The sequence below is a fragment of the Cebidichthys violaceus genome, unplaced genomic scaffold, assembly GCF_023349555.1.
Source record: "Cebidichthys violaceus isolate CVI_PGR_0920_01 unplaced genomic scaffold, fCebVio1.0.p SCAF_95, whole genome shotgun sequence".
Lineage (NCBI taxonomy): Eukaryota > Metazoa > Chordata > Actinopteri > Perciformes > Stichaeidae > Cebidichthys > Cebidichthys violaceus.
The window spans coordinates 99,914-124,271 of NW_027176981.1; the positions used below are offsets into that span (position 1 = coordinate 99,914).

General features: G+C 40.4%; 1 protein-coding gene across 1 annotated transcript in view; it reads right to left on the reverse strand.

Annotated features, from left to right (window-relative positions):
* Positions 1-24,358, reverse strand: part of pemt (phosphatidylethanolamine N-methyltransferase) — a 63,106-nt gene that overhangs the window by 7,716 nt on the left and 31,032 nt on the right. Inside the window, exons 4-5 of the mRNA XM_068704564.1 lie at positions 22,068-22,213; positions 12,897-13,008 (exon numbers count right to left, since the gene is read on the reverse strand). Of these exons, the coding sequence (XP_068560665.1) occupies positions 12,897-13,008; positions 22,068-22,213 (258 nt within the window). The remainder of the gene's footprint in view (positions 1-12,896; positions 13,009-22,067; positions 22,214-24,358) is intronic.

The window sequence follows — 24,358 nt, forward strand, 5'->3', positions numbered from 1 at the left end:
CAGATCTCACGTGCCGACCATGGCAAACTATGTATTTGGACAAGGACATTGAGCAGATGGGGACCTAAAAAAAACAAAACAATATTTATTTGCTCAATCAGACAGGATAATAGTCAGTGCTGTTGGCCACTGCACCAAAAGTAAGTTCCCTTCTTGGGCACAAAGTGTGCAAAATCTGATTTCAAAAGAAAAAGGCAAAAAAAGTACCCATAGCAGACCGGAGCACTGAAAACACTTGCATGTACGGGGTGCCCAATGGAGGCGAGAACTTTATCATGTGGCCTGCAGGAATATGTAGGTCATATGCTTTTCTCTGTGGTTGTCTTGAAGAATGACTTTAGTAGAGCTGGTTGTTGTTGGATAGTGATAAACCTGGGAGGAGTTCTTGCCTGAGGATTCAGATAATGATAATGTTTACTTCTCGACTTCAGAAATGTGGGAACACATTTACAGATTATTTTACACATTTACAAATCTGGGTACTGATTTACAGACTGAGTTAGAACTCCACAACTTTTGCGGACCTCTGCAGCTAGTCACTGCCAATGTTGTGTGTAGGGCCAGGCGATATGGCTGAAGTCAATATCAAGATAATAATAACAGTGTCTTTCCTCTATTGGTATCACAGTATGGCAAATGTATACAAATGGCAGTTAAAATGAACAATATTCAATTTGTCTAAAATCATTGCAGTAAGTCGACTTAAGATCCACTCAGGTATATTGAAAACCTGTACAATAGTCTGGGACCCTATCCAGACCAGAACAGACTAAACATATCTTGGACCGGGTCCTGCTCAGGTCCCAGGTTGACTCTCTGTAACGCTGTCACGAATGTACTAATGAAGAACTCTGGTGTGCGGAGACATAGATGGATAAACCTAAACAAGGTATTTATCCAAGAGTCAACCAATCAAATCTGGAGCTCCGCAGGGGGGTCAGTCAGTCAGTCACGCCACCACTTTGGTCCGGACAGAAATTTGAAGAGGGTTTCCATGAAATTTTGTTTGAAATGTCATTGTTTGAAATTTTGCTTTCTGACCAAATAGTTGCAAAAGCAATGATACTACCATCCCTTTTACCTGTAGGCTACTTTGTCTTTTGTGCCAATTAGCTAATGTTAGCATGCTAATGGTCAAATTAAGACAGGGGACATGGTAAATATTATGTCCTAAACATTAGCATATCAACATTGGCATTGTGACCGTGTTACTATGTCGACTGTAAGTACAACCGTACACAGCTGTGGCTGTAGACTCTTCTTGCTATATCATCATTTGAGAACCATTTGGAGCCTGCTGGTGCTGAAAACATTTTCTATATTCTTTGTGGAGAAACTCAGTTTTACAGAAATAGATTAGTTGAAACAAACTGTATGTGTTAGTCGATTAAGAATTTATTTTTGTTTCAATTAGCTTGAAATAATGAACGTAGACACAGCACAGTGTGGAATGATCATATGAGGAGATCATACAATCGTCAGGTGCCTCAACTGAAAACACATCAGCCAGGAGTTGGCTGTGTCGTGGAATAGCCTAAAGTCCTAGCTGAGTTAGCTTAGCTTCCATCTCATCTTTCAATCTGCAGAGTTCACTGCACACACGTGACTTTTGTTCCCTGATATTTGTCTTTGAGGGATTGCTTTCATCGTCCGCTTACACAGGGCTACAATGTTGTATATATATGTATATGTATATCATTTACAAAAATAATATAATACCCTTTGAATAAATGAGGCCAACATGCACTGTGGTCTAACATTCAGCTGAGATGACTGCAACTTCCCATCTATTATGAAAGCATTGACATATACGTTTAAGCACATACGTAAGTGAAATAATTCTCGCCGCTTGCAGCAACAGAACAATCCACTAAGTGAGACTTAATAACAGAGCAATCAACAGCACTTCAAAGTTCTGCAACATACGACTGAGAACAAATATGGTGAAGCTATGCAAAGAAAGTTGGAGAACGATGTGTTGAAGAAATGATACTAAGACAGAAATGAACAGAATGTAATATGTGTTCTGCATTAATATCAATTAAATAATGAGCTACAAACACAGAGTGTCTAATTACGAATGAGTCTACTCAAAGAAAAAAAAGAAGGAAAATTAGAAGAGTGAAATACATTGTTTTTCTCTCCCAGGAGGATAACCATAAACCAGGCCAACAAAGTGAAGTGATGAAAGGTTTGACACTACCTGCGGTTTCCAAAGATTACCTCTTACGATTTCTTCTGCCTTTGGATCTTTTTGAAGAGCAAAGGAGCAAAGGAGTGGTAAAATAGTATTTACCACTGACCCATATGACAAACTGTCATAATTACTCATGACGAACCCAAAAGTGGTCAGATCGTCAGCTGACTTGCTTGTGCCAAATTGGTTCGTAATTCCCATTTATCAGAGAAACACCGCACTCCCCTGTGCAAGAATTGAATGCCAGTTTTCTCTTTTCTTCTCCTGATTCAATCCACTCTTGACTTCGACAGCTCCAGGAAAAAGAAGTTAGGGTGACACAAATCTTTCTCTACGTTAGCCCTTTGGTTTCCTCTTTATGCTGTGGATAAGGATGACTTTTTAAAGTATTCACTATTACATGACTTGTTATATGATCTAATGATTTACGGAGAGAACAGCTATTGGTTTCGGTGCAAGTTGACAAGCATCTGAATACATGAATGCTAATATTAGAATAGTGATGTTATTTTCCATTCTGTGCAGCCATCTAGTTCACACGTGCCCGAATCTATGCACATGACTATGCACCATGTGTGTTTCCATATGTACCGTCTGTATGATTCAGGCTGCAGATCTCACGTGCCGACCATGGCAAACTATGTATTTGGACAAGGACATTGAGCAGATGGGGACCTAAAAAAAAAAAAACAATATTTATTTGCTCAATCAGACAGGATAATAGTCAGTGCTGTTGGCCACTGCACCAAAAGTAAGTTCCCTTCTTGGGCACAAAGTGTGCAAAATCTGATTTCAAAAGAAAAAGGCAAAAAAAGTACCCGTAGCAGACCGGAGCACTGAAAACACTTGCATGTACGGGGTGCCCAATGGAGGCGAGAACTTTATCATGTGGCCTGCAGGAATATGTAGGTCATATGCTTTTCTCTGTGGTTGTCTTGAAGAATGACTTTAGTAGAGCTGGTTGTTGTTGGATAGTGATAAACCTGGGAGGAGTTCTTGCCTGAGGATTCAGATAATGATAATGTTTACTTCTCGACTTCAGAAATGTGGGAACACATTTACAGATTATTTTACACATTTACAAATCTGGGTACTGATTTACAGACTGAGTTAGAACTCCACAACTTTTGCAGCCCTCTGCAGCTAGTCACTGCCAATGTTGTGTGTAGGGCCAGGCGATATGGCTGAAGTCAATATCAAGATAATAATAACAGTGTCTTTCCTCTATTGGTATCACAGTATGGCAAATGTATACAAATGGCAGTTAAAATGAACAATATTCAATTTGTCTAAAATCATTGCAGTAAGTCGACTTAAGATCCACTCAGGTATATTGAAAACCTGTACAATAGTCTGGGACCCTATCCAGACCAGAACAGACTAAACATATCTTGGACCGGGTCCTGCTCAGGTCCCAGGTTGACTCTCTGTAACGCTGTCACGAATGTACTAATGAAGAACTCTGGTGTGCGGAGACATAGATGGATAAACCTAAACAAGGTATTTATCCAAGAGTCAACCAATCAAATCTGGAGCTCCGCAGGGGGGTCAGTCAGTCAGTCACGCCACCACTTTGGTCCGGACAGAAATTTGAAGAGGGTTTCCATGAAATTTTGTTTGAAATGTCATTGTTTGAAATTTTGCTTTCTGACCAAATAGTTGCAAAAGCAATGATACTACCATCCCTTTTACCTGTAGGCTACTTTGTCTTTTGTGCCAATTAGCTAATGTTAGCATGCTAATGGTCAAATTAAGACAGGGGACATGGTAAATATTATGTCCTAAACATTAGCATATCAACATTGGCATTGTGACCGTGTTACTATGTCGACTGTAAGTACAACCGTACACAGCTGTGGCTGTAGACTCTTCTTGCTATATCATCATTTGAGAACCATTTGGAGCCTGCTGGTGCTGAAAACATTTTCTATATTCTTTGTGGAGAAACTCAGTTTTACAGAAATAGATTAGTTGAAACAAACTGTATGTGTTAGTCGATTAAGAATTTATTTTTGTTTCAATTAGCTTGAAATAATGAACGTAGACACAGCACAGTGTGGAATGATCATATGAGGAGATCATACAATCGTCAGGTGCCTCAACTGAAAACACATCAGCCAGGAGTTGGCTGTGTCGTGGAATAGCCTAAAGTCCTAGCTGAGTTAGCTTAGCTTCCATCTCATCTTTCAATCTGCAGAGTTCACTGCACACACGTGACTTTTGTTCCCTGATATTTGTCTTTGAGGGATTGCTTTCATCGTCCGCTTACACAGGGCTACAATGTTGTATATATATGTATATGTATATCATTTACAAAAATAATATAATACCCTTTGAATAAATGAGGCCAACATGCACTGTGGTCTAACATTCAGCTGAGATGACTGCAACTTCCCATCTATTATGAAAGCATTGACATATACGTTTAAGCACATACGTAAGTGAAATAATTCTCGCCGCTTGCAGCAACAGAACAATCCACTAAGTGAGACTTAATAACAGAGCAATCAACAGCACTTCAAAGTTCTGCAACATACGACTGAGAACAAATATGGTGAAGCTATGCAAAGAAAGTTGGAGAACGATGTGTTGAAGAAATGATACTAAGACAGAAATGAACAGAATGTAATATGTGTTCTGCATTAATATCAATTAAATAATGAGCTACAAACACAGAGTGTCTAATTACGAATGAGTCTACTCAAAGAAAAAAAAGAAGGAAAATTAGAAGAGTGAAATACATTGTTTTTCTCTCCCAGGAGGATAACCATAAACCAGGCCAACAAAGTGAAGTGATGAAAGGTTTGACACTACCTGCGGTTTCCAAAGATTACCTCTTACGATTTCTTCTGCCTTTGGATCTTTTTGAAGAGCAAAGGAGCAAAGGAGTGGTAAAATAGTATTTACCACTGACCCATATGACAAACTGTCATAATTACTCATGACGAACCCAAAAGTGGTCAGATCGTCAGCTGACTTGCTTGTGCCAAATTGGTTCGTAATTCCCATTTATCAGAGAAACACCGCACTCCCCTGTGCAAGAATTGAATGCCAGTTTTCTCTTTTCTTCTCCTGATTCAATCCACTCTTGACTTCGACAGCTCCAGGAAAAAGAAGTTAGGGTGACACAAATCTTTCTCTACGTTAGCCCTTTGGTTTCCTCTTTATGCTGTGGATAAGGATGACTTTTTAAAGTATTCACTATTACATGACTTGTTATATGATCTAATGATTTACGGAGAGAACAGCTATTGGTTTCGGTGCAAGTTGACAAGCATCTGAATACATGAATGCTAATATTAGAATAGTGATGTTATTTTCCATTCTGTGCAGCCATCTAGTTCACACGTGCCCGAATCTATGCACATGACTATGCACCATGTGTGTTTCCATATGTACCGTCTGTATGATTCAGGCTGCAGATCTCACGTGCCGACCATGGCAAACTATGTATTTGGACAAGGACATTGAGCAGATGGGGACCTAAAAAAAAAAAAACAATATTTATTTGCTCAATCAGACAGGATAATAGTCAGTGCTGTTGGCCACTGCACCAAAAGTAAGTTCCCTTCTTGGGCACAAAGTGTGCAAAATCTGATTTCAAAAGAAAAAGGCAAAAAAAGTACCCGTAGCAGACCGGAGCACTGAAAACACTTGCATGTACGGGGTGCCCAATGGAGGCGAGAACTTTATCATGTGGCCTGCAGGAATATGTAGGTCATATGCTTTTCTCTGTGGTTGTCTTGAAGAATGACTTTAGTAGAGCTGGTTGTTGTTGGATAGTGATAAACCTGGGAGGAGTTCTTGCCTGAGGATTCAGATAATGATAATGTTTACTTCTCGACTTCAGAAATGTGGGAACACATTTACAGATTATTTTACACATTTACAAATCTGGGTACTGATTTACAGACTGAGTTAGAACTCCACAACTTTTGCAGCCCTCTGCAGCTAGTCACTGCCAATGTTGTGTGTAGGGCCAGGCGATATGGCTGAAGTCAATATCAAGATAATAATAACAGTGTCTTTCCTCTATTGGTATCACAGTATGGCAAATGTATACAAATGGCAGTTAAAATGAACAATATTCAATTTGTCTAAAATCATTGCAGTAAGTCGACTTAAGATCCACTCAGGTATATTGAAAACCTGTACAATAGTCTGGGACCCTATCCAGACCAGAACAGACTAAACATATCTTGGACCGGGTCCTGCTCAGGTCCCAGGTTGACTCTCTGTAACGCTGTCACGAATGTACTAATGAAGAACTCTGGTGTGCGGAGACATAGATGGATAAACCTAAACAAGGTATTTATCCAAGAGTCAACCAATCAAATCTGGAGCTCCGCAGGGGGGTCAGTCAGTCAGTCACGCCACCACTTTGGTCCGGACAGAAATTTGAAGAGGGTTTCCATGAAATTTTGTTTGAAATGTCATTGTTTGAAATTTTGCTTTTTGACCAAATAGTTGCAAAAGCAATGATACTACCATCCCTTTTACCTGTAGGCTACTTTGTCTTTTGTGCCAATTAGCTAATGTTAGCATGCTAATGGTCAAATTAAGACAGGGGACATGGTAAATATTATGTCCTAAACATTAGCATATCAACATTGGCATTGTGACCGTGTTACTATGTCGACTGTAAGTACAACCGTACACAGCTGTGGCTGTAGACTCTTCTTGCTATATCATCATTTGAGAACCATTTGGAGCCTGCTGGTGCTGAAAACATTTTCTATATTCTTTGTGGAGAAACTCAGTTTTACAGAAATAGATTAGTTGAAACAAATTGTATGTGTTAGTCGATTAAGAATTTATTTTTGTTTCAATTAGCTTGAAATAATGAACGTAGACACAGCACAGTGTGGAATGATCATATGAGGAGATCATACAATCGTCAGGTGCCTCAACTGAAAACACATCAGCCAGGAGTTGGCTGTGTCGTGGAATAGCCTAAAGTCCTAGCTGAGTTAGCTTAGCTTCCATCTCATCTTTCAATCTGCAGAGTTCACTGCACACACGTGACTTTTGTTCCCTGATATTTGTCTTTGAGGGATTGCTTTCATCGTCCGCTTACACAGGGCTACAATGTTGTATATATATGTATATGTATATCATTTACAAAAATAATATAATACCCTTTGAATAAATGAGGCCAACATGCACTGTGGTCTAACATTCAGCTGAGATGACTGCAACTTCCCATCTATTATGAAAGCATTGACGTATACGTTTAAGCACATACGTAAGTGAAATAATTCTCGCCGCTTGCAGCAACAGAACAATCCACTAAGTGAGACTTAATAACAGAGCAATCAACAGCACTTCAAAGTTCTGCAACATACGACTGAGAACAAATATGGTGAAGCTATGCAAAGAAAGTTGGAGAACGATGTGTTGAAGAAATGATACTAAGACAGAAATGAACAGAATGTAATATGTGTTCTGCATTAATATCAATTAAATAATGAGCTACAAACACAGAGTGTCTAATTACGAATGAGTCTACTCAAAGAAAAAAAGAAGGAAAATTAGAAGAGTGAAATACATTTTTTTTCTTGGTGAGAAGAAAAATTATATTTATATCATTTGTCTAATGTCTCGGAAATATACCATTTATCTTGTGAAACCCGACAGAACTGTGGATAATTGATCGTAAACTGCTGTTCATCCTAATTTTCTGATGTTATTCTTTAAAGTATATCATTTAGTAGAACAAGTCCTTTTAAAAGCACATACAGAATTGCACATATGTAGAATTACTGTTATCCCCTGTTTTTGACTATCTTAGCAGTTTTAATGTTTCTTTGTGGTTATATGGTAGCGTATGGCCATTGTATAGCTTATTACTGCATGCAGTGGCATTGAAGAAAAATGTGAAGCTTGCAACTATTTTGTCATGTTAAAGCATTATTATCTGAGAAAAGGAAGCATTGTTTTTGGATGTTTAGTTGTAACCAGGGTGAAAAATTACCTTTTTTTTGTTCCACCGGCCAAATGGCTATTGAATGTTCAAATTTGATCAGCTACTTGAAAGATAGCCATTGTTTTGTTGGCTGGTGAGTGAGGTAAATCTACCAGCCACTTGCATATATTATGGCTGGTGGCAATTTTGAGCCCTGGAAATGTTCTGCACACAATGCTAAGCCTGTTGAATGCAGATCTGAACTCGACAAACTTGTCATATCACCTCCTTTTTCACTCTAAGATTCACTGTAAGCTGCCTTTTTTTTACCGTAACTGGAAGCAGCGGCTGCAGCTGAGACGTTGAGCCAGTTATATTATCATTGCAATAATTACATTAAAACTTACATATTGTAGGTGTGTGGTAGTATTAATAAGGTTTGAGTAAGACATCTTTGTTTCCGTACATATGGGTTCCTGAAGGTATGTTTCCCAAGAAACAAAGAGTTTTGTTTTGGTGAGAACTCATGGGAAATTCAAGAATCAAAATTCCTCGTGTTCAACCGTAAAGAGTATATAAAAAGTTGATGTCACCGTGATGTCACCCATTGTTTACGGCCGTCACCATCTTGGTGTTTTGCAACCAGAAGTGAGACAAGAGGGTGGAGCTAAGTAAACTTTCAAGCATTGAAAACACAATGTGAAAGGGTTTAAGTTTTAACACGAAAACACTGAAAGCAACCTGTCGATGACAAGGTAGCCCCGCCCTAACGCACACCCTGCTTCACTGTCTATTTTACTCTAAATGGTTAAGTAATTTACCAAATGAACATCATGCTGTATTGAAGAAGTCTTGCAAACCTTTAATAGCACATTCAATTATAAGGGAAATGCAATGTGCTCAGGAGAGCAAAAAACATAAGAATGATATACACATGTAATAAAAACACACATCACATGTAGAGGACAAAGGGAATGCAGTATTAAAATACTGCGTCAACAACTCTGGATTTAACTGTTGTCACAACCAGGAGGCCTGCGCCACATGACCTGGGCTGAAACGCCACAAGCTAATCCAGAGATCTACTGGTGTTATATCATTCACTTGTTACAGTGAAAGAAAACACACATCCTGAATCATACCTCCACCACAAGAGCCGTGCTCACGGTGTGGCAAATGAATGTATGCTTTGTCCATGAAGCCATGGCGTGAGATGTATTTGACCGGGTTCATGACTGAACTCTATACCTCTGCTCCTGTTGCATTCTCCACATGTACACACACACACTGTACTTTCAACCTGAGCCGAAAAAGCAGTTAGAACAGGGGAGCGACGGGATCTCGCCCAGAGAAGCAGAGAGTGGCTTTTTGAAAGTCAGAGCGTCACTGTTCAAAGAGTCTGCTCCGTTCTGCAGGCACAACACATGATAATGCTCTTTAATGTAACTGAAGGCCAGAATTTGACCACGCTGTCAGTCACTCCGGCGATGTAAAGTTTACAAGTCACCTGGAGGAGGTTCCTCAAAGCGTGAGAAAAAGTTAAAGTGGACAAGGGGCAATGGGAATAGATAAATTACGTGCCACATGCATTTGCATAATCCTTAAAGGGACAGTTCCCTCCACAATCAAAAATACACATTTGTCCTCTTACCTGTAGTGCTGTTTATCATTCTAGATTTTTTTGATATTTAGATATTGACTGTAGAGGTGTCTGCCTTCTCTACAGTATAATGGGACTATATCGCACTCGGCTTGTGATGCTCAAAGCACAATAAAAAAAACAATTCAACAGCAATGTCTTTTTCCTGAAATAATGACCCGGTTACTCAAGACAATCCACAGACCTTTGAGCAGTTTCATGTTGCCTTCAAAAACAGTCTTTGTCTCAGCGATGCTCCACGCATAATTACATGATATATAAGCACACACAAGAGAATGTCATAATGCAACAATTTTTGCTTTTAAGAAGCATGTGTCCAGCTCCTTTTCTTGTAATAGTCTGAGTGCAAATCTCCTATCGAAGTCGCACAGAGAGGGCCAGAAATGTAAGTGTGGATAATGTGCATAATGTGTGGGTGAGATTGTCTGGCACAGCAAGGGGCTTGTGGGAGTGAACAGGGAGTGAGTTTTTTATTTCCCCATCTCATTTTCTTCAGTTATAGCTGCAAGGAGTGTGTTCTTTGTGTGCGTGAGAGTTTGATAAAGATCCTTCAGGATCACTGAAGTACTCTCACAGTCACAGTGAAGCACATCCATGATGTGTTGCAGGGCATGCAACTTTTTGTTTTGTTTTCCGTTTTTTGTGAGTCTACACAAAGAAGAAGAAGAAGAAGAAGAAGAAGAAGAAGAAGAAAGAAAATGAGGAAGAAAAGTAAACATATGTTTTAATCCCCTGGTGTTTGACCGTCATGAATATTAAATAGCTCCACATATGGAATACTGTGATTAACGGGTCATTAATTAGCGCTTTTTGAGGGAATAATGATATTCCAGCCTCTGTGTGGTATTGAGCAGTGTTTCATATATTGCAGAATATATTCCTGTAATTTCAACGTTTCTTTTTTCCCAGAATCTCATTCAAGGCGAGAAGAAAAAGGATATGCATATCAGTTGTCTATTTTCATCCATAATATCTTTCTGTTTTTTTTCATAACGTCCTTGGAATATTTCTATAACTTCTATAACAAGTAGTTACATGGTAGCATATGCGTGTTTTATGGCTTATGAATGTTAACATTTTTCCAGCCACTCAAAAGATTGTTTATTTTTTGCTTATGAATGAACCGATTAGCCCCTCCCATTCAGACAAGTATGTAAGCTTAAAACATTGAATTAAAAATAGCATCAAAAAGTCTGGTTGTTGTGTGATCGGTGACCAACAGCGGACTGAAGTTCAACAGAATTCCGACAAGATCACGACCTGAGTATGTCCTGAGTAACTTAGGTAAAAGGTTGGCATGGCTAAGAAACACAGATGAGTATGTATTTAAAAATAAATTGTACGTTTTTACGAGAACACCTACATTCTGTTCTGTTCTGCCATCACTATACGAGCAACCAGCATTCGGCCGACAGTCTCCAGTTCACACGGTTGAAATCAAAATGTTCGTTTTTTTACTCCACAAACTCAAACCTCTGAGGCTCTCATGGTATTTGACATCCTTTACATGACCACAGATAACGTAGTTGTATGCATTAAGGGACTTTTATGCTCGTGATTTGTCTCTGGTGTAACGTTTCACGCTGGGTTTCTCCAACAACAAGGTGCTGAAAGATGTTACAAAGCTCCACAGAGCTCAGGGGGGACTGCCAAGTCAGATGATAACTCTCTGTGGGTTTCTGATTACGAGCCCTTTCACATACAAGCGATCTATTGTTAGTATAAAGAATATTGATTAGAACGGTTTTAAGTCAACACGGATGAAGTAACTCCAACGTGACAACTAGGGGTGCAACGAAATCACAAATCACAAAACTCACAGTTCGGTTCGGCCCCCGTCGCTGACAGACCAGGATGGTGGCTCTTTATATGTGTGGACATGCCCGATGTATTGCCGTTGTCGTATGTCTTTCTCGTTAAACAACGCCTACATACAGTAACGGGTTTGTCCACCACCCTCATCCCATCTTTATAAGTTACAGGGCAGACAAAATGACCCCAGACATGTGACTTAAATGCCGCTGGGGGCTTCTCAAGTTCCTCCGCTCCTCCGCTCGCCATGACTTTCACCGTTAAATGCTTTTAACACGCTCCGTTCACGTGAACACACTACTGCTTTATATCTGTTCAATGCAACTTTGCATTGGTATTTGGGGACTTGTTACTTGAAAAGGAACAGCAGCAGTAAAACTGTATTACACACTATGATGATTAAACTGTAAACAAAAATAAAAATAAAAATGAATGTATTCAAAATGGTATTAATGCCTCGAGGATACACAATGCATTTCATTTAAAACCGCAAAAAAATGACCAATTGGGATGTTTTTCATCATCAGGCGCCAGAGAAACCTGAGTGATTATCGAGCACTGAAGACACACATGGACGTTTGTGTCAGCACACTGGCTTTTTTGTGTTACTGTGGATCCTGAGGACAACAACAAACGAGGGACAAAGGGACAGAGACGGAAGACAGCAGGAACCTTTGAGGCCGAGGCTGCCGCTGTATCTCGAGTGAACAATAGAGGGGGAGAGAAAGATGGAAGAAAGAGGAGGTGAGGGGGTGAGGGAGAGAAACAGACAGAAGAGGAGGTAGTGAAATGAGGCAATTTTCTGGTTTGATCACTTGCAGTGCAGAGGACACACGGCTGAAAGTGCATGCATTTCAAAGCAGGGAGAAAGTGAGGCAAAACAGTCACAACAAAAGGGACTATAGAGGCGGTATAATTTGGGGGCCTATTAGCTGGATTGCTTGCTTAGCAACTACGCATGCCGGGCTCCGAGAGATTTGCTCACAGTTGTCATAGAGACACACGTACAAGTTTTACCCTCCCTACCTTTTTAAAAGAGGGAAGTGATTTGCAACTTGCAGAAAAAAACATTCTTTTCTATCTGCAGGTCGCAGCTCAATATCAATGCCATTCTGCATGACCACACTTTATGACGCACATCAGCAGGCGGCGAGCCACTTTCCTTTAATTTAACCTTTGGTTATGGTTAATGACAAACCTGGTGAAGATAAGTTGTTGTGATGTATTAGACCTCTGCAGAGACATACAATTTAAATCACGCTCTTGTTGACATTCGATACAGTCGTGGAAGTGATCATTTCCAGTCACACACACACACTTACATAAGTGCCAGGCCGAGGTAGTTGGCGGTGCTGCCCCAGTACATCGGGTTCTCTGTGATGTTGAAGGGAAAGCCTGTCACCTTCTCATCCATCAGGATGCCAAAGTAATCACCTGGAAAACCATACATTGTGTGTTAATGCTGTAACAGGTTGAGACGAGATCTATTTAACAAAAACACACCCTTTCATGACTAAAACCTGTCACTTTTTACTGGCTTCTCCAGTTCCGTGACGCATTAGGCTGATGTCAATCCCAGCATGCACTTGCCGGTTTATCAGGAAACCTCTCTAGAGGTGCAATGGTTGTTAATTTGCCTCCAGGCACCAGTTGATCAAGAAACACAGATGAACAGGGAATCATTCCTAAAGCTGGTAGACAGTAACACACTGTTGCCATAGTTACAGCCTCGATGTCTCATTTTAAACTCACGATGTTGGTCCACTTGTCATGCAACAATCATTTCTGACACGTTTCTGACAAAGCAGCAGACCCTGAAGTCAGACTGAGGATCCAGTACCAGGGAACAGGACTTTGGCAGCACACAGCCTTGTTATTGCTGCACCGTCTGGCTGTCGCTCCGTCACCTGGCTGCTACCGATGTCAACACCAGGACCACATGGACATGACCTCATGTGAAAACTCTGCAGTCAAAGTTTGATTACTGCACCAGCACTTGCCAGAAAATATTAACATATTCTTCTCCCTTTTTGTGTGAGGAAATATACATTATAATAATGTTATGCCATTTTTTTTTTGAAAGAGGAAACAGGATTAAGCCTCTGAGTCGGTGTTTCTCATGGCAACAGTTCATCAACATTGCGAGAGCAAGTGTTGCTAGGGGACCCGCTGTCAACTTATGTGGTCAATTTGCTGACTGGAAAGTGTGTCAGAAGTGTTTTTCACTCGAATGTCTCACACAACAGACCAATGCAAAAGTCTGGATCGGATCCGTGCAGGATGCATGTGTGTCTGCTTATATGTAAGGATTATAACGGGCTGGTAGCTGAAAGCCAAACACACTCACCGAAACAATAAAAGTGGGAAAACTATTTTCCCCAATAACACACAGTCAATGGTCCCCCCTGTACTGTATACTGATACACCAGCAAAAGTTCAATTTCAGTTCAGCAACAGTAGAAGTGATTTTAGCATGTTTCTTTGTTTGTGGAAAACAATAATTGGATTTAAAACAAATGTGTGGTTTCTTGTGCAAACATTGGGGGCAGCTGAACTACAGCAGGACACCACTCACTGTACCCTCTGAAACCTGAGCACCTACTATTGCTTGCTGTAATAACGTTCCCTGGCTATTGTGTGTACACAAACACACAGAGACATTTTAATACTTCACTTATGCCTCCCTCGTCCACACACACACACACACACACACACACACACACACACACACACACACACACACACACACACGAACATGCACATGCACATGCACACACGCATACATACATACACACACACACACACACACACACACATAAGTAAAACTGAATTACGCATGGGGTGCTGCTGGCCTTGTTCTGCGTCAAAGGAAGGCTGTTAATGCCCAAGTTGTATAACAATTTTTATTATGTATGCTCATTTAAGCAACACAGGTGGGGGAGGATGAAAGAGATTATGTAAACAAATGGGTTTGGTTTGGAATAGAAAACTAGCATAACCGGCCCTCAGAACAATACGCTAACCTCATTTTTGACCTCCAAGCAACGATCGGTAACCAATTAATTTGAAAGCCAAGCATAACACATTTTGCACAATGTTCCTGTGTCACTGTTGTTTCATTGTGGTTGCAAAAAATGGCAACCTGGATTTGCTGACAAGTAGTGAAAGCACAGCGGTAGCCTAGAGGTTAGAGAAGTGGGTCTGTGATCGGTAGTGTGTGATCGGAGTTTACACCCTGGGCCGGCTGGCTAATACGTAAACACTGTCTGTGTGATTTGATTGTGCTTCGGCCTTTGTTTCTAACCCTGTGCCATCAGTTTGAATCATCAGGTCACAGTGAGGGACTTAAAATGGAGTAAATAAGAAAAATCTAATTACAAACACACACCCACAGGCTTCAGCCTCTAGTTTGTTTGTGTTTATGTTTGTGGGTGCCCAAAGGAGGACACATATACACACCACTGTACAGAGTGCTTAAAATGTGTTCAAAAGTCAAATGAGTAACTAAATATGCAATGTAATTTGTAGATCATCATATTGGGAACATATCCTCTGGGGAGAAAGACCACTAAGGCTGGGTATTGGTAACCGATACTGTTAAGGTATCGACCAAAACAACCTAGTAGTGTCAAAACTTCTCCCGTCAAACGATACTTGCAATTGATCATTTTTGTGGCCAGATGTAGAAATAAAATACTATTTGAATGGTTTTCCATATCACTGCGAGAGTTTAATGAGACGTGCAATTAGCCCACCACCGCAGCAGCTACAAGCCCTACAGCCAGGATTGCACGCCTGCATGTCTGGGCCAGTGGCTAGCAGCTAACGGTGATAGCAGCGTGAACAATGCTAACAACAGCAAACAGAATTAAAGCTGCGAGCAGCGACGAACGGGCCCTCGCATCCTCCCACACGTCGGGGACTCCGGCCGGCACGGCCGTGAACGTCCGCGACCGTCGAACAACGTGTCCGCGAGTCGTAATTTGTTTTCCCGCGTGGACCGCCTGACGCTGGAAATTATGCTTTGCAAATAGTCCACCGTGTCCTGTATCTGCTATGTGGCGCTACAGAACACACGCAAACATGCATTATGTTGCTCTATATCAAGTGTAAACCACATCTTGTAAAAGTCATGTAAATCGGATGCCGTTTGTCAGAAAACGCAGATTTCCTTTCGTCCGCAGGTGGCACTGTGAGTGTTAGTGAAAATTAGCTTGTAGACATCCTCAGGCCATGAGTGTTATCAAGCATGGGAAGTTTAGGACCGTTTGGAACAAGTTACATCAGCTTTTTTGATGGAGAATCACGTAAAGTAGCCGCCCGCTGCGGCTAAGCCATTCAACCAAACGTAAAGCTTTTAATCATTTTTAATCACAAAGGTTCTCAGATTGTAGGCTACTGACCAAATTTGAAGAGGATCAGACAAATTCCCTAGGAGGAGTTCGTTAAAGTATAGCGACTACAAATGGACAAAAATCTATAAAAAAATGACCCAAAAATCAAAATCACTGCCGACTTCCGGTATGGTTTAGAGCATGGCCCCAAGAGACTTTTCTTGAATGAAGGTGATGCAAGGTTCAACCACACTGGCCAAACTTCTGGTCCACTGGAGAGTGTCTGACTAAAAGGATGTTTGGAAGTATTTAGTTGCCCACTGGAGAGTGGTGATATAGTGAATATAATATAGTGAATTGTATGTTGTGTTTTTAGACGAGGAAATCTGTTATTGTCACTGTAAAGACACCTGTAAGCCTTGGAAGAAGGTCTCTCTAGTGTTCATCTTCCCACAAAATACTTTGATGACACTTTGTAATTGTTCACGACCAGATGTGTACTTTAATCACAGATTTTCCACTTTTATTTGAGTGAACCGTGTTCAATACTGCCTATGGTTCACATTGAACTGTGTATAATGCTGAGATATAGCCAGTTTGATGAGTGCAGGACTAAATGTGTCATTATGCACATAGTTACATACAGATTAATGACTGTCCACGTTCCTCTCCTTTTCCTCAAAAAGCAAATACCACATGACCAAACAAAGACCTTTTCAATGTTATGAAACGGCCAACATGTCAATACAAGCGAGTGTAATGAGGAGGCTCTGGTTGTAACAGTCAGGCTACTTATTCACAATCTTAGCATAGCATTATTTTAGTGCCATTTGAAAAAACTCAGTAAATTTGTTCACAAATGGAATAAACTTTGAACTTAATAGTATCTATTTTTAGCAAAGCTTCAACAATAAAAAAAATATATATATATATTTTATTATATTTTTTACAATTGACATATATATATATATATATATATATATATACACACACACACACACACACACACATATATACATATATATACATATTTATACATATACATATATTTCTATACATATATATATATATATATATATATATATATACACATACAGTATACATATATATATGTATGATTGACTATTGTATCTGAAGTTTTGTGTGTGTGTGACACAATTGTTCCGTGTTCTAATTTATGCAGAGTCCTGCCACTCAAGATGTCAGTGATATCACTCTGATGTCACTGACATCTTGAGTGGCAGGACTCCTTCTACTACTAGAAGGTATTCTCTACATATTGGACAAACCACTTGGCAGTCACACAGTGGAGCTGATGGGATTAGAGATACTACTTAGAGTTTCTTCTCATTATATCTAACTTTCTGATACCAGTGGATCATCAAGAAACATCGGGAAATGTCCATCGTTTACGGAAGGAGAAGACGACGCCACTTTTCACATTATGACTGGCGTTTAATGACTTTCATGAATAGCTTTTGTTGGTTAGTTTAACTGTAAAGATTAGTTCAAGTCTTGCAGCAGGTATACGGTAGGTATAGGTCTCTCTCTCCTCTCTCACAGGTACACACACCTATTGGGGTAAGTTTTTCCTCTTTGATTTTCTTTTATTGTTATTTTGTTATATTCAGTGCTTGAAGTGGAAAAAAGTGACAGTTCTCCCTATATTCAAATGTTGGTGTGTTTTTATGTTTAAATATCTGTTATTGTTACTGTAAAGACACCTGTACGCCTTGGAAGAAGGTCTCTCTAGTGTTCATCTTCCAAAGAAATACTTTGTAACAAAATATTACTTTGTACTGTTTCTTGCCCACTAGAGAGTTGTGTCATATCAGACATTTTTATGTTTTATGTTTAAATATCTGTTGTTGTCACTGTAAAGACACCTGTACGCCTTGGAAGAAGGTTTCTCTTGTGTTCATCTTCCCAAGAAATACTTTGTAACAAAAATTATTTTGTGGAGTTGTTCTTGCTCTTGTTCTTGACGTGACGTCTACGTGACGTGCGGTCACCAACGCGGGTGCGACAAGTGATACAGTCACCATCGAGGGATCTACGTGACGTGCGGTCACCAACGCGGGTGCGACAAGTGATACAGTCACCATCGAGGGATCTACGTGACGTGCGGTCACCAACGCGGGTGCGACAAGTGATACAGTCACCATCGAGGGATCTACGTGACGTGCGGTCACCAACGCGGGTGCGACAAGTGATACAGTCACCATCGAGGGATCTACGTGACGTGCGGTCACCAACGCGGGTGCGACAAGTGATACAGTCACCATCGAGGGATCTACGTGACGTGCGGTAACCAACGCGGGTGCGACAAGTGATACAGTCACCATCGAGGGATCTACGTGACGTGCGGTCACCAACGCGGGTGCGACAAGTGATACAGTCACCATCGTCCTTTGCTTTGAACCTGAAACTGGAAATAAATGTATCTTATTAATTTGTAATATTCATGATGAAGTGTCTTCAATGTCATAAGGCTTTCCTTACTAAATTTGAGACTGATCTTGTCAACTGGCTAGGAGGAGTAAATAAAAGTAGAAAATGTGACATTTCCTTTTGCCAGTAGGTGGCGGTATGAGTTATTGAACATTTTGGCATAGATATATGCTCATTCTTGAATTAGCATCATGCATATGTAATTTTTTGCAGATTGAATAATGTACCTTGGAGTTATAACAACTTTATTGTTCATGCCGAAGGCAAAATAGCCGCCACGTCAAGGTTCGTCAAGGGTCTTCCATGAAAACTCACCAATTTGATAACTTTTTATCACAAAGGCCTGAAGAGCATCATGACCAAATTTGAGGTTGATCCCATGAATTCTTTAGGAGGAGTTCATTAAAGTACAAAGGCTGAAAACTGCGAAAAGTGACAAAAAAAAGCACAACATGGCGGGTTTACTGTAGTGCCCCCTAGTGGTTGAATGAAATAAAAATGTCAGGGTATGTTACAGGATGCGATGTGCACATAAACTGCAAATTTGGTGATTTTAGGACAAATGGTTTAGAAGTTGTGTATTTTGATATATAAGCCACACCCCTAAGAAGTTTATTGGTCCATATCTTGTAAACGCAAAGAGCTATCAAAAAGCTTTTGATAACTTTTGATGATGTAGATCCAATAATGATTAAGAGCAAATTTGGTTTCAATCAAAATCAGCGTGTAGGGGAAGTTTGCAAAAATGTGTTTTTCACAAAATTAAAAATTGCGGAAAATCTAAGAAGGCGGAGTTTAAGGATCTGAGAGGCTTCTTTGTAGATTTAGAGGAGGTGGACATGCATGTTGAATTTCAAGTAAATCGGACATACTGGCTGAGGGGCGTCGCCGGTCCAAATTCTAGGGGGCGCTAGAGAGCCATTTATTTACACACAAATATGCAACCTATATCTATATACATATTCACCAGGCCTGAAAAGTGTGCAAAATTTGGTGAGTTTTCGAGTATGGCAAGTCTCCCAAATATGCGCCCGATGTACTATGTGTATTCGAATTTCAATAGGGCCTTTGCGGCCCGACGTTGTCGGTTGCTCGGGCTCTAATGATGACCCATCATTCACATATTGCTATCACTTTGAGGGTACTGGTACTGATACTGTCATCTTCATTTTTAATTGATAGCAGCCCTAATGACTATGCTAAGTGAATTCCTCAAAATGAAGCAGCTAAATGGAAGGCAGCCTTCATTAATTATATTATTGTGTATATATATATATATATATATATATATATATATATATATATATATATATTGTATATTATTATGTGTGCTCTTCCTACTGTGACATGTCAAAATGTCTTCCAGAAAAAAAGGCCTATTATCAGACCAGTTCCACACAGGCCAACCCGAGCCACCTAAAGGAAACACTTGCTGCAATTGTACATTACACTTGTACATATAAATATTATAGTCTATAGACAGCTGGCCAACTGACCTGGTTAAGTGCTTAAGCTTGCAAATCTTAATGTAGACAAAGTGGATATACAGTTATTATATTTCAGGAGTCTGGGCATTCTGTCTTCCCAGTGTGAATAATGAAAAGAGGCAGCGTTCGTAATGTTAAATAAATGTTTCACTTTTACAGCAGCAGGCAGCAACAACTTGTCCTCTCCTCAGTCTTCTGGACCACTGTTATCTGTTACTGTGTTCACATGTCCCTTGGAAACTTGTCTTTTGGTCGATATTGGCTGGTGCTTCTCCTCAGTCACAGTGTTGTCCTTGAAGAAAAACTTTGCTTAATAGATTTTAATGCTGCTCTACATCGTCGGAGGATGAAACATGCCAGCAGAGTCTCTTGTGATTGCTTTGCTCATTCTGCCTACAAAGTAAACGCCTGTTCATACACACACACACACACACACACACACACACACACACACACACACACACACACACACACACACACACACACACACACACACATACACACACACATACACACACACACACACCCTCCTGCTGCCTCCCCTCTGTCGACCTAGTTCGGGCACAGAGTGATGGACCAAAGCCATTTCCATACAGTGATGGACAAAGATGGCGCAGGAGCTGAGACTGTCTGGATCTTGGAGATGACTCACAGAAATGACTGACCTAGAAACCAGAGCTTGCCAAATGGTCATAGTGGCGATACTGTCATACAAGTGCTCATCTGAATCCATATCTGGATGCCAACAAAACAAATGAAAACAATCATGTTTGCCTTCAGAGGCAGATGTGAACATATTTGCATGTTCTGTATGCGAGGACATGGAAGTGTTTGTTTACATGCATAGAAATGAGCCAGACTCTGTAAATTGCCGCATGTGTGCCTGAAGTCACACGTCGTAAGTGCATTTATATGTCCTTGTTTGGATACAACACGTGTGTATATTTCTTTTCTCCTGTATCCCCATATGATCCGTAATTGCCAATTTATTACATAGTAATACAAATTAAAGCTGTGAACAGCGATGAACGGGCCCTCGCATCCTTCCGCACATCCTTCGGGGGTGCCGGCGGGGACTCCGGCCGGTACGGCCCTGAACATCCGCGACCGTTGGACAGCGTGTCCACGAGTTGGAATTTTTTTTCCCGCGTGGAAAATTCCCTAGGAGTTCGCAAAACGCAAAGAGATATCAAAAGCTTTTGATAACTTTTGATGATGTAGATCCAATAATGATTCAGAGCAAATTTGGTATCAATCAAAACCAGCGTGTAGGAGAAGTTTGCAAAAATGCATTTTTCACAAAATTCAAAATTGCGGAAAATCTAAGAAGACGGAGTTTAAGGATCTGAGAGGCTTCTTTGTAGATCTAGAGGAGGTGGACGTGTGTGTTGAATTGATTGAAAGTAAATCGGATATACTGGCTGAGGGGCGTCGCCGGTCCAAATTCTAGGAGGCGCTAGAGAGCCATTTATTTACACACAAATATGCAACCTATATCAGATGGCTATATTCACCAGGCCTGACAAGTGTGCAAAATTTGGTGAGTTTTCGAGTATGGCAAGTCTCCCACATATGCGCCCGATGTACTATGTGTATTAGAATTTCAATAGGGCCTTCGCGGCCCGGCGTTGTTGGTTGCTTGGGCCCTAATAAATAAATGTTAAATTGTATACAGTTCCCAGTATGGAGAAATCAAATGGAGGGTTGTAATAAAGACAATAACAAGGCTAAGAGTAGGCTTGCGTGCTGATTGGCAATCGGTGTAACAACAATTAAGGGACTGATTGATGATTTTTTTCTTCTACGCCAGTATTAGGGCCCAAGGTACGGATTGCAAAGCACTCTTAGGCAAATTTGTGATTTGTGATATTGGGCTACATATATATAATTTCTCTAAAGATTCTCTCAAGTAAAATAACTAAAACTGTTCTATCTTTGGTCAAAGAAAAGTGTATTAATGTAGGATCCCATCCCTTTTAGTAAGAAGCTGACTGTAAACAAAAACCTTTTCAAGAAAGGTACTTTAACTGGCATAAGAAAAAAAAAATTTAAGCAGCAGAGGCCGAGATATATTGCCTTTAAGTCTCAAGTGTAGGTCAAAATCCAACACTAGATCCTACACTTACCATGGTGCAATTATCTTTCAAGCCCTCAAAGATGGGATTACTCTCGATGTCATTAAACAACTGTTATCACAGAGTGAATACTATTTGTTACCCACCAAGGAAAGTTCCAGTGAATCCCAGAGCCAGGAAGCTGCCGACCACCAGCACAGTGCCCAGCACCATGAGAGCTACACCAGCGTAGAAAACATCTGTCCTGTCCATCACCTCCCACTTGGCCTGGGCCTTCATTGCCACCGTCATACTGCAGACAAAAAAAAACAAAAAAAACAACACTTTTATTCATGCAGTGTATTACTGTACACACTCTAGTTTTGATTAGTAGTACAAAGGGCATGGACCACAATTTCGCTGAAGATCTTCACTGTGGACTCAAGTGGTAGGAAATGATTGAGAAAGATAAAAGATGATGAAGAAAGAAATACAGAGGTGAAGACACTTGAATAATGTATTACAAATAGAATAGCTTCTTAGACCTTGCAAACCCAGTTCATTTGGAAAATCCCTTCAAACTGCACACTTCTTTTTCATGTCATTGTGACATTTTTATGAAAGCACTGTGGACATACAAATATACTCACTGAACACTCAACTGAAATACTGTGGACTTGTACTTGTATAGCGCCTTTCTAGTCTTTCGACCACTCAAAGCGCTTTGAGTGGTCCCTAGGGGTCCGCGGAGGTACTCAAAATTTTTGGTTGATTAGACAATTTATTTATTTATTTTTTCAAACATGAATCTGTCCATTATTTTAATAGTTCAGTATTGTATGCAATATAACAGGTATGTTTATGCATGACAGTGGTACTAATAGGCCATCGCTCATTTTTGTTTCCACATTTATGTTTAAAATAAAAACGTCAATTTGAATAGCTTGTATGCATGATTATCATACAAGGTGTGTTTATAAATGGCACGGCCACCCTTCTCACTGTACCTTTAAAATAAAAACATGAATACATGAACCTGTGTATTATTTGAAGAGCTTAGTATTGAATGCACAATAACAAGGTATGTGTATACATGGCACTAGGCCCAGTTTAATACAAAACACAATTTTATACAATATATATAGTAGGGGGTCCCTGCTCCATCTCTTTATCAGTTTAGGGGTCCTTGGCCTGAAAAACGTTGAAGACCCCTGCACTACACCCATTCACCCATTCATACACTGATGACAGGGGCTACCATGCAAGGTGCCACCTGCCCATGAGGACTCTCAGCATTCATACCCATTCATACATCGATGGCACAGCCTTTGGAAGCAATTTGGAGGTAAGTGTACTCAAGCACAATGGAGCTTTGAGCTTAATGTTTACATTAGCATGCTAACAAGTTCACAATGCTAACATGTTCACAATGCTAACATGTTGATAATTTGAAGGTTTAAAGGGGCATTATGGCATTCAGAGCATATCTATGATTCAGAGTCTGAGTCAGGATTACCTGAGCATGGCTCTTCATATGTATATGGCTGAACTGGCGGCTAGCAGCTAACAGCGCTAACATTGCAAACCAGGAGCCCGACAATGAGCTGTACCACAACAGCAACCCCAGGAAGTGGGACAGAGTTACCGGCGGTATCCGCCGTATGAGCGCAGTGCAGAGCGGTGGTGATTAGCTAGCTGGAGGGACTCACTTGCACCATCATGCATATGCGGCCGGCCCGGCTAACAAAACAGAGAAGCTTGGATTACAACACACACAGAGGGAGAGTGACTTCATTCTCTGCTCAGGACGCCATTACTCAACCATATCTCTACAGCAGTTGTTAGCTGCGATATTAAAGCTCTGAATGTCGAATATAGCTCTTTTAAGGTTTACCAACGGTCACTATCCTATATGGTAACACACTTAGCAGATATTTGGTCATGAACCAAAAGATTTGGACAAAATACAATTTTGACCTGATGATGGCACGAAAGGAAAAACAAAGGGATCACGGAAGTTACTACAAAGTGAATGTCTGAATTCAATTTCATGGCAATCAATCCAAAAGCTGTCGAGGAACAATCGGGGGATCATTAGGGTTAATCTTCTGGGGACAATGAGTGTTCAAATGACCAATGTCAAAATTACTGTATAACTACTTCCAATAGTTGCTGAGATATGTCAGTCCGGACATAAGTGGTTGACTAACCCACCGTAAAGCCACGCTGCTAGCATGGCTTACAAAATAAGGTCAGCCAGACGGATACCTCATCATCTAATGACGGGTTATGTAAAAAATAATGTTCTCTCCAGCCTGACAGAAAACACCTGACAGGAATATGATGTCAAAAAGATTAATACAGTGAAAACTAAATAAGAATTGACCTCTGTGTTTTTGAACATGGGCTGGAAGCGCAGGAGTTTGTGAGATCCAACTTCAAACTTTATTTTTAAATC